The 12,242-nt window shown below is 42.2% G+C and overlaps 1 protein-coding gene across 8 annotated transcripts in view; it reads left to right on the forward strand.

The window, feature by feature from the left end:
• The window catches only part of SULF1 (sulfatase 1), a 193,190-nt gene extending 184,853 nt beyond the window's left edge, over window positions 1-8,337 (forward strand). For 6 of the 8 annotated variants that reach the window (XM_009213161.4, XM_009213164.4, XM_009213160.4 and 3 more), the window contains one exon: window positions 5,928-8,337. In XM_009213161.4, coding sequence (XP_009211425.2) covers window positions 5,928-6,745 — 818 coding nt within the window. In that variant the 3' untranslated portion in view covers window positions 6,746-8,337. The remainder of the gene's footprint in view (window positions 1-5,927) is intronic. The other 2 variants (XM_003902844.4, XM_003902842.4) reach the window with 1 other exon arrangement.
• Window positions 8,338-12,242: the final 3,905 nt, after the last annotated feature.

Raw genomic sequence — 12,242 nt, forward strand, 5'->3', positions numbered from 1 at the left:
TTTAGCCTAAAGCTGCCTCCTCACATATTTTAAGTTCAGCCTAAAGGTTTCTCTGTACATCGTGAACTATAACCTAAATAGAGTTGCATACAGACTGTAGCCTACTCTTGTGCCCATCACTGAGTTTTGGCCCATCAAAGGTGGCCAACTGTTCAAACTCTGTTCAAATAAGGCAAACGCTGAGATGTAACCAATCTGGTTGCTTCTGTACCTCATTTTTGTTTTCTGTCCGTCGCTTTTCTTTTTCTGTCCATAAATCTTCTTCCACCACGCAGCTGCGTTGGAGTCTCTGAGCCTACTCTGGCTTGGGAGGCTGCCAGATTTGCAAATCGTTCTTTGCTCAATTAAACTCTGTTAAACTTAATTCAGCTAAGGTTTTTCTTTGAACAGCATCAATTTGGGCAAACTATTTTCCTGTGCAACTATGTTTCATCCAGGTTTTCAAATTTGTTCTCATTCAGGTCTGCAAAGTAGTCTCTTGCTTTTGTTTCCCTCTGTCACCCAGGCTGGAGTATAGTAGCAATCGTGGCTCACTGCAGCCTCAGCCTCCAGGGTTCCAGCAATCCTCCCACCTCAGCCTTCTGAGTAGCTGGGACTACAGGCGTGCGCCACCACACTCAGCTAATTTTTAAATTTTTATTAGAGGTGAGTTCTTGCTATGGTGCCCAGGCTGCTGTTAAACTCCTGGGCTCCTGCAATCCTCCCATCTCAGCCTCCCAAAGTGCTGGGATTACAGGCATGAGCCACATCTCTTGTGTTTTTAATTCTGTATATTTCAATGATTTTTAAAATATTTACCAGTTTATAAGAAATGCAAATCAATAGCCAGATGAAGAGGAACATAGGCTAAGGTCCAGAAGGGTCCCAAACGTAGAAGCTTCTGTCCTAGAGTTTGAAGTGTGCCACCTTCACAGTACTACCTTCTGTGGTTGCATTCACCAACTGGAAATGTCTCTGAACCCTGTTATCATTTAAGGTTTTTAACGAGGTTCCATTACATAAGCATGATCGATTGCATCATTGGCCAGTGGTGGTTAACTCAATCTCCAGGTCGCTGTCCGCTCCCCAGAGGTCGGGAGGTGGGACTGAGAGTCCCAGCTCTCTAATCATGTGGAGGTCTTTCTGATGATCAGCCCAGCTCCCAACCTAGAGCTGTCTAGGGAACCGTAGCCATCTCCTCAGCACATAAAAGACACTCTTATCTCCCTGGAGATTGCAAGGGCATTAGGATCTCTGTGAACTGGGGGTACATCAAATATATCTTTCTTATTATGCCCTAGTCCCCTGGCCATGAATCCCTTAGTGAGAAGATTATAAAAGCCAAAATATACTGGCACATTCCTAGAATTCCATTCAGCCATCAGAAAGTAGTCCAGTCCATCATTCTGTCATATGAAAATACCTCCGAGGGCAAGGCCACTCAGGTTTGCCAGCTTCTGTTGAATCTTGCCAGGAGTGGCTTAGCAATATATGACCTCACCCTTTTAGGAGTCTGGTGTAATGGAGCTAAGAGACAATGTCATCTCCTGTTCTGAGCCTTTTTTGAGCTGTTAATGTAATACTGGATTTCCCTCATGACTCATGACATAACCCAATTATTCACTCCTTCAGCCTCAGTTACTGTTCCTCCATCTCTCCATTTATGACCAAACTTTTCCACCTTTGGAAGAGACATTAGATTCATCCATTGTGCCGCTCTAGACTTCAGGCAGTAATACTAGTCTAGTATTATCATTAGACTACCAGTAATAGTCTAGCAAGTACCTCTTGCTCAGTCTGCTTCCATTCAAATAGAGTAAGTTCACATAGGTACAGAACTAATGAGCTGTTTTTAACCACCAGGCAATATACCTGCATTCACTGTTAACCCCAATTTTGCCAGTTGGGATGAAGGCATAACCTGCCCCATCAGGCCCTTAGGAATTCTGACATCATTTTAAAGTATAATTTGGGTTTTTTGCTTACGAAGCATCCCTGCTTCCAACACCAGCAGTTGCATCTCTGCATGAGGAATAAAAAAAGAAAGTTGAGGTGCTGCGCAGAAGACTTGCATCATCACACCAGCATCCTCTCCTGCCCCTCTCCTCTTATCCCCCTGCAAAGCAGAGAAATCTGTCCAGTGGGGGACCCTCCCTTAGCCCTCGCATGTTGGGTGTGAAGGCATGTAAGCCAGCTTTTAATGCTTTTGTCTCTCCCCATTTTAGACAGCAAATGTTTTAACTGCCCATTCCTTCCTATTCTTATACAATTGTTACTCTAAGGATAATGTGCACCATTATACGTCCATTTGATGTGAACTATCTTTGCTCACTTTTGGATATGGTGGGCTATAAAATGTGTCCTTTGATCTGAAGAAATATAACTTGGTGGTCCAAATTAGTACAATGTTTTCTGTTCCTATCCTGTAATAATATTTTAAGCATTTGCGTCTACCACTGGGTCTACAAAACCGAGCCTGGGGTAAATGTCTACTTCTGTTAGGACCCTGGTCTAGCCCCTCAGGGCTACTGGCATTGGTTGCTCCCATGTAATCCACTTACCAGCTATGTGCGGGGTGCCTACCCCAGGGGAATCTGGCCCATAGACATCTGCAGTCCCTGGCTCTCTTTTTGGCATTATATGTCTGAGAGTGCAAGAGGAATAGGTCTAGGCTTAGCCCGTCTCTACATGGCTGCAACACCACCCCCCATGCCCGCTCATTTTATGAGCCCCAGTGGCTACCACAAGGGAGCACACCAAAAGCTCCACTTGATGGTTCCAGTAATATTCCAATACATATTCTTATTTATTCTTGCTGTATTTGATCTGCCTCGGACTGATATCACCTATTGTGTTTCTATATATTTCTTGTTGCATCTTCTATAATTTCTTCTTTATCAAGATAGTTGCTCTTTTCTTTTTCCTTCAGAACTTAGTAAGGTTTGCATTTTGGTAATTATCTTTGTACTTATACATTGTTAATGCCCTTAATCCGTGTTTTGTATTTTTTCTTTTATTTATTTATTTATTTGTTGGTTGGTTGGTATTTTTAATAGAGACGGGGTTTCACCATGTTGGCGAGGCTGGTCTCAAACTCCTGACCTCACGTGATTCACCCGCCTCGGCCTCCCCAAAGTACTGGGATTAGAGGAATGAGGCACCGTGCCTGGACTGAATTCCTGTTATCTTATTTAACCTTTCATTATCTCATTATTCAGTTTTTAGTGGCCTTCTTTCACTCCCAACTATTACCTGAATCATACTCAATGAGTTTATTCTCTTTGGTCTGTGCTCCCTCTCACATTTTTAGTTGCATAATTTCTAGCGTGTCCTATAAAACGCATATATTATTTTTTCACTCTTCTTTTACCTTTATTTTTATCCTAGATCTGATAAATCTATTAAATGTGCACCCTCTATATTTTTGCTTCAGTTTCCCTAGTGATTTCTTGGACAAACGAGTCACATCCTCTGGAAGATTGCTGAAGAAGAGCTGATGTGCACAGTACCCCCTGCGTTCTTATGTGTTTCAAACTGTTCCTCTATAGCCTTGATACTTGAAGGAGAGCTGGACTGGACATGAGATGCTAGGTTCATATTTTAATTTCTGATTTCAGATGCTTTTCCATCCTCAGATGCTTGATTTAGAACATTTAATTCACACAGCACTGGTGTGTTGTGGTTTTCTGCACTTTATTTCGCCAGAGGCATTTTCTCAAGATGGTTTTTTAAATTCCTGTTTTCCACTTTATTTTTGTTGTTGTTGTTGATTTTATTTTTTTAAGTTCTGGGATACATGTACAGGATGTTACATAGGTAAATGTGTACCATGGTGGTTTGCTGCACCTATCAACCCATCACCTAGGTATTAAGCCCAGCATGCATTAGCTATTTTCCCTGATGCTCTCTTTCTCCCGACAAGCCCACAACAGGCCCCAGTGTTATATAGTTCCCCTTCATGTGTCCATGTGTTCTCAATGGTCAGCTCCCACGTATAAGTGAGAACATGCAGTGTTTGGTTTTTTGTTCTTCTGTTAGTTTGCTGAAGATAATGGCTTCCAGCTTCATCCATGTCCCTGCAAGGAAATGATCGCATTCCTTTTTATGGCTGCATAGTATTCCAACGTGTATATGTACCACATTTTCTTTATCCAGTCTATCATTGATGGGCATTTGGGTTGATTCCATGTCTTTGCTATTGTGAACAATGCTGCAATGAACATATGTGTGCATATGTCTTTATAACAGAATGATTTATATTCCTTTGAGTGTACACCCAGTAATGGGATTGCTGGGTCAAATGGTATTTCTGGTTCCAAATCTTTGAGAAATCACCACACTGTCTTCCACAGTGGTTGAACTAATTTACACTCCCACCAACAGCGTGAAAGCTTTCCTATTTCTCCACAACCTTGCCAGCATCTGTTGTTTCTTGACTTTTTAATAATCACCATTCTGACTGGCATGAGATGGTATCTCATTGTTCTTTATTTTATAGTAATTTGATATAGATTTAGGTTGCTTTTATTTCATGGATTTATAGTATTTACAAGCCTCCTAGTTTAACAGAATTCTGTGACTGTAACTCTCTCTTTACCTTTTTATTTTATTATTATTTTATTATTATTTGGGAGTGAAAGTGAGAGAGGTTGTGTGTCTTCCAACTTTTCGTATCTCTTTTTTTCTTGCAGGACCTGAAATTTCCCACCTTTTGCTTCCTCCTTGTTTTACCACCCAGTTTCCAAAGGGCGTTTCTCCCTTCTCTCTTTCTTTGTATCCTTTTCTGCCTGAAGCAATGCCTTCCAGACTGCCACCTTGAATCGTGCACAGGCACAAGGCTGGGACTTAGGGGTCCCATTCTCATTGTCAGTGCTGTGACTCACCAGGAATCTTTACAATATTTTATGCAAAAGATTTGACATTCTTTCCACTAAGGCCTCCAATCAATCTTTGACTCCATTGACACTTCCCTCTTCTCTCTTCCATACTGTTTTCCCAGGGCTTGTGGCCACAGCGTGACATTCAGCTCTGCTGGGATTTGGTGTTAACATTTTTTACTTACAGGTGATCTGAAGATTGTAGGATTCTCTATCTTCTAGCTACACCGAGGTTGTGGGTTTGGTGTAGTTTTGCTTATTCTTCTTACTGGTCTGTGTGGCTTTATGGGTGGTCATTGCACTCATCTAGGCCACCTCTTTCCAAATGGTACTTAGGCACAACTAGAGAACAAGTGTTGTTTTCTGCAGGGCTACAGTCATCCTGGAGATGCAGAAAGATCTGAGAGAGAGAAAGCTGGTGCCTTCTTTGCATATGAGAAAGCCATTCAGTTATCTGAGGCACACATTTATCTAGGACATAGAACTTTCAGGGCAAAAACAACAATCAAAGAAATAAATCCGGGCATTTGATTTGAAGAACTCTGCAATTGCATTCAGATTTGCATTTATACTGAGTGTCAGGGAATATAAAATAAAAATATCATACTAAGCATTGCCTATTACATTCAAATACTTTCAAATTTGTCATTCACCCAGCAACCTTATAAGTAGTGATGATTTTATCATACAATTATTTCTACACTTGACAGATGAGGGAGCAAGACTCAGAGGGACTCACTCACATGCTCTTCTTGTTGCAAAGTTGATTTGAGTGGGGCCAGGAGTGAAGCCCAAATCCCCCGGCTGAAAGGACAGTGCCATTTTCAGCACCATGTTTAGTCATAGATGTTTTCACGAATGTGATCTTCCCCACCCCCACCCCCCCAATTTTCTGTTGTTTAATCACTTGTAACCTAAGGCCACTCTGTGATAACAAATGACTAGGGGAAAATGCTTTTGAGTGTCATATTTTTCATTGATTAACTCTGGAAAAACAATGTAAGTTGCTTGTCCAGATAAGTAGAAAATCTTTTCTCCACTAATGATTCACTTTCTTCTCTCTTTTCACAGAGGACAGTTATGGGATGGATGGGAAGGTTAAGCAGCCTCGTCTCACTGCAGACATCAACTGGCAAGGCCTAGAAGAGCTACACAGTGTGAAAGAAAACATCTATGAGTACAGACAAAACTACAGACTTAGTCTGGTGGACTGGACTAATTACTTGAAGGATGTAGATAGAGTATTTGCACTGCTGAAGAGTCACTATGAGCAAAATAAAACAAATAAGACTCAAACTGCTCAAAGTGATGGGTTCCTGGGTGTCTCTGCCGAGCGCTCTGTGTCAGTGGAGATGGCCTCTGCTGACTCAGATGAAGACCCAAGGCATACGGTTGGGAAAACACCTCATTTGACCTTGCCAGCCGACCTTCGAACCCTGCATTTGAACCGACCAACATTAAGTCCAGAGAGTAAACCTGAATGGAACAACGACATTCCAGAAGTTAATCGTTTGAATTCTGAACACTGGAGAAAAACTGAAAAATGGATGGGACATGAAGGGACCAATCATCTGGAAACCGATTTCAGTGGCGATGGCATGACAGAGCTTGAGCTGAGGCCCAGCCCCAGGCTGCAGCCCATTCGCAGGCACCCGAAAGAACTTCCCCAGGATGGTGGTCCTGGAGAGGACGTTTTGGAAGATCAGCTGTATCTTCCCGTGCATTCCGATGGAATTTCAGTTCATCAAATGTTCACCATGGCCACTGCAGAACACCCAAGTAATTCCAGCACAATGGGGAAGATGTCGACCAAGGTGGAGAAGAATCACGAAAAGGAGAAGTCACAGCACCTAGAAGGCAGCGCCTCCTCTTCACTCTCCTCTGATTAGATGAAATTGTTATCTTACCCTAAACACAGTATTTCTTTTTAACTTTTTTATTTGTAAACTAATAAAGGTAATCCTAGCCACCAACATTCCAAGCTACCCTGAGTACCTTTGTGCAGTAGAAGCTGGTGAGCATGTGAGCGAGCAGTGTGCACACGGAGACTCATCGTTATCATTTACTATCTGCCAAGAGTAGAAAGAAAGGCTGGGGATATTTTGGTTGGTTTGGTTTTGATTTCTTACTTGTTTGTTTGTTTTATACTGAAACAGTATTATCTTTTGAATATCGTAGGGACGTAAGTATATACATGTTATCCAGTCAAGATGGCTAGAATGGTGCCTTTCTGAGTGTCTAAAACTTGACACCCCTGGTAAATCTTTCAACACACTTCCACTGCCTGCGTAATGAAGTTTTGATTCATTTTTAACCACTGGAATTTTTCAATGCCGTCATTTTCAGTTCGATGATTTTGCACTTTGAGATTAAAATGCCATGTCTATTTGATTAGTCTTATTTTTTATTTGTACAGGCTTCTCAGTCTCACTGTTGGCTGTCATTGTGACAAAGTCAAATAAACCCCCAAGGATGACACACAGTATGGATCACATATTGTTTGACATTAAACTTTTGCCAGAAAATGTTGCATGTGTTTTACCTTGACTTGCTAAAATCGATTAGCAGAAAGGCATGGCTAATAATGTTGGTGGTGAAAATAAATAAATAAGTAAACAAAATGAAGATTGCCTGCTCTCTCTGTGCCTAGCCTCAAAGCGTTCATCATACATCATACCTTTAAGATTGCTATATTTTGGGTTATTTTCTTGACAGGAGAAAAAGATCTAAAGACCTTTTATTTTCATCTTTATTTGGTTTTCTTGGCATGGCTAAGAAGCTTAAATGTTGACAAAATATGGTTAGTTTTGAATTTACACCAGGAACTTCTCAATAAAATAAAATCATGAATGTGCTACAATTTCAACATACCACAAGGGAAGTTAATTTCTTAACCTTGTGTTCTATGATTATTTGTAAGGCCTTCACCAAGTTCTGATATCGTTTAAAGACATAGTTCAAAATTGCTTTCGAAAATCTGTATTCTTGAAAATATTCTTGTCGTGTATTAGATTTTTAAATACCAGCTAAAGGATTACCTCACTGAGTCATCAGTACCCTCCTATTCCTATTCACCTTCCCAAGAAGATGTGTTTTTGCTTACCCTAAGAGAGGTTTTCTTCTTATTTTTAGATAATTCAAGTGCTTAGATAAATTTTGTTTTCTTTAAGTGTTTATGGTAAACTCTTTGAAAAAAAATTTAATATGTTATAGTTGAATCTTTTTGGTAACTTTAAATCTTTATCATAGACTCTGTACATATGCTCAAATTAGCTGCTTACCTGATGTGTGTATCATCGGTGGGATGACAGAACATATTTATGATCATGAATAATGTGATTTGTAAAAAGATTTCAAGTTATTAGGAAGCATACTGTGTTTTTTAATCATGTATAATATTCCGTGATACTTTTATAGAACAATTCTGGCTTCAGGAAAGTCTAGAAGCAATATTTCTTCAAATAAAAGGTGTTTAAACTTTTTCTGTTTCAGAGAAATGAACTTAACCAAGTTTTTGTGGTACACCCATTCCTTGCAAGTAAAATTGAGTCCTGATCTCTATTTATATGATTGAATATTAGCCAAACTTATAAAACTGAGCTGAAGTCAGTGTATTACAGAACATTCTCAGATTAATGACTTCACCATGAATTTACTTCATTGCTGTCTTGGGGGAGGCAGCAGAGGCAGCACTGAGGTAGCTTTCCCGGCAGGCAACCTAGATGGTCACAAAGGCCCAGCACTTGGTTTAATGCTCTGATGTCATCACCTTGAAATTCTTAATAATTTTTTAACAAGAGGCCCTACATTTTCATTTTCCACAGGGGCCCTGCAAATTAGGTCCAGGCAGAACCAAAAATGATTCTGGGCAGTAAAATGGAATTTTTCAAAACCAAGGGAACAGACTCACCGAAGGCCGTGTGGGTTCTTCAGGAACCATGAACTTGGGTGGATACTTAAACACCTTTCAAGATCTCAAGTTTTCTGATACACAAATTCCATATGCTTCCTTCTATCTGTTCCAAATCTCCTGAAGAAATTTAGCCTTCAGGTTGAGGGGCTAAAAATCTGTGAAATGTCCAGAGATCAGAAGGTTACAAAAAAAGAAGAAGAAAAAAAAAGAAAGCACAGGGTCGGGGACCTACCAATCCAGCCCTTGGATAATAAAGGAAACCAAGTTTTCATCAAGAGAACAGAGCCTAAGATAATAGCATTATGGTCCAAAGGTGCGTCTTGGTGCCTTGCTCCTTGCTCCCTTCTGTAAAATGTACCTGAGTCAAATATTACCATCCTGGAGAAAAATTCATTTTCCATTCAATAGCTGCGTATGGAGTACCTACTACGTGGCAAGGACATGAGAGAGACTGCGTGTCTCCCAGAGCTGTTTATCGGATCTTGAAAGGCCCTTAGAGATTGGCTGCCCACCTAGCCTCATTTGATCTGCAAGGAAGCTGAGGCTCAGAAGAGCCAAGTGACTTCCCTAGACGTAAAAGAGGAAGAGATCTCTCAGAGGCCAGGCCTCTCCATTTTCTCCATTTAAACTCATATGCATATATACCAGTGTGTGTGAGGCACACAAGCATGTACCCCCCCCCCCCCCCCCCCCCCCCACACACACACACTTACCAGAACGGGGAAGAGAGGGCATCGTGGGGCCCCATCTGCAAGGACTAGTGGAAAGAACTGTGAACATGAAACACAGCAAGACCCAAGTTAACTTCAAATGCTACTTTTTACTGTTTCTGTTAGCTTGGAAAAGTCACACAAACCTCTCTAAAACAGCTTTCTCGACTGCAAAATAAGACATTTGGGTCAAGGATGGCAAATACATAGCATGTGTGACTTCTTTTCCCAAAATATCCCCAGGAAGACATTGCTAATCCAATGGGATGCTCATCCACTAAGCTAGAGCATTTGTGGCCTTACAGGCCTTCTCAACACAGCCAACTACTTCTCCAGCCAGCTCTGCTGTTGTATAAGTATTGGCGTGCGAGACGAAAACCAATGGTCCCTACCCAAATGAGATTATTTCTGAGACCCTCCCTGCCTTTAAAAAATAACCAAACAAACCTGTGATCGGCAGCATGTGCAGTTCTTTGCTTCAGAGACAAGGAAGGAATACTTTATATTCCATCCGTTTGCCAAATATATCTCAATATGTTGGCTTTTTTTTTTTTAAGTATTTTAAATACTTATTTTTCAGAGCTCTTTTAAAACCCTCCATTCCCCAAATTAGTCCAATTCTGCCTGATATTTCTGAAATGTATTTAACAGAAAACCAAGATCTTCAGTTGATAATTAAAGTAAGTACTCATTACGGCAATTAATACCTGACTATGCCCTACCAGCTGGGGCTTTTACGCCCCCAGGGTTCATAGAAGCTGCTGTGAAAGCTGCGATAGTCCCCAAGCCCCTTTCCCACCTCCTGCCTCTCCCAGCTCCCGGCACATTCCCACACTCACTGCCTGGGGAGTCTTCCACCGCCTTGGCTCAGATCTCAGCCTCCTCTCAGAAGCCTTCAGTGCTTCCCAATGCCCGCCGTGTTCTGGACTCTAAGCCACAAGAAGCCCCAGCCTCCCACCCAGCTCCTGCTCCCACTCCCGCTCCTGCTGCGGCTCTCGCCCCGCCTCACCTCTCTCTCAGCTGCTCCTGGGTTAGCGCCGCCTTCCCAGGCCAGAGCTTTCACTTCTCATCTCCCCTCCTGTTTATAATATCTACCCCTAGCCCCACCTCAACCTGGAGAAATCTTGTCCATCCTTTAATTCCCATATCAGTTCGAAATTTAGCTTTTCCTTTTGTGTACACTTTCCTGGACTCGCCGACCCCTGGAACTACTATCTCCCCTACTTGACACTCTCCCCCCAGTAAGAAAATGCTGATGTTGTACCAAGTGTGCGGCCAATGGAAGAACAATCACTGGCCACACTTATCACCTCCCCCTTCCCCACTGCTGACCAAGAAACTGACCCTCATGTGACCATCGTTGGTTGTGGTCTAGTTAACTCACCTTTCCCTCAGTGGTGCTGTTGACACTGAGCACGTTGCCAGCACAGTACCTTGGGTCTTGTAGTGACCCCACTGCTGTGTGAAGTAAGTAGAGAGAACGACTTTTAAAAATCAAATTTTCTCTGTTGAGACTACAGAATCCCTGACCCCTCATGTTGGGGGAAGCACTACAGAAAGGGGACAAAGGAATCCGCACTACCTCACTCTTCAGCTGGCGAAGGTATTGCTTTCTTTCTAAATGTCCTCACATCAGTGGGCCTTCTTCCGAGACTCAGGTCCTGAATCTGCATCCACCACCGACCTCCCCATTCCTTCCCCGACGTTTCCCCACTTTCCAGCCCCAACAGGGCGGATGACTCAGAACTGGAGAGGAACCAACCCAACCTCTAGTAAGTTTCAGCAGGAGAGGGGTCATGGACCGACCCTGTCCGCCTCATCTGTTTCCCCATCACTAAGAGTATCACCCCGTCAAGCCCAGGAACCAGAAGACACGAGATTAGCGTGTGTTTTCCAAAATGACCACTAGGTGGCAGTCTAGTTCAACTAAAGACATCTTTGCTTTGGCTCCAGGACCTACCCCTGCAAAGCGGCTACTTTGATTTCTAAAGCAGCAGCGCTACCATGTTGACAAGAACACAGCTAGAACAACTTGATCCACGATGGCAGGCTTACCCTTTCTTCAGTGCTTAGGATCTTAGCCATTCCAGCAGGCGAAAGAACAGTTTTTGCTTACTTCTGATTTATGTTTGTATTTTAAATTGGAACTGCCTCAAACTTTGACGTTTCAATTCGAAAGTGAGCACTGAATATCGATCTCCCTGCTTTCCAAAGTCTTTGTGCAATTAAAAATGTTTTTTAGCTCCCATACACTAAAGCAACAGAGGCCATCTCTGCCTAGCTGGCAATTTTGCAAAGAAGAGTGGAACTGTATGCTTTTTAACAGCTCTTAAAACACCAAGATTGTGTACCAAGTCTGGTGCTAAAGCAAGGAAGACAAGTGACCATGTTCAAAACCTTTCCCTCTCCTCATTTCTTAAAAAGAAACGTTTTCTAATGTGCCTGTTTAAAAAGCCCAATACCGAACACAGATCTACCTATATGCTGAAAGTGTGGGAAATTTAAGAAATTTAGCAGAAATCCTTTTGCCTAACTTACGCACACATAATTGAGCAGAAGATGGTAGATTCAGGCAGGGGTTACTACTTGCTCTTTGCCTAAAAGGCCGCCTTGGTGAATGCAGAAAGCCATGGGGGGAAGTCAGCACTAACACCTATATCCCCTCCCCCAATAACTCATGTAGCTTAGACCACTGCTGCCCTTTAGGTGAGCAGTGGGATGAGGGAATGAAAAGTGGAAATCAGTTACGCTGCTTCCCACCTA

The sequence above is a fragment of the Papio anubis genome, chromosome 8, assembly GCF_008728515.1.
Source record: "Papio anubis isolate 15944 chromosome 8, Panubis1.0, whole genome shotgun sequence".
In the NCBI taxonomy this organism is placed as follows: Eukaryota; Metazoa; Chordata; class Mammalia; order Primates; family Cercopithecidae; genus Papio; species Papio anubis.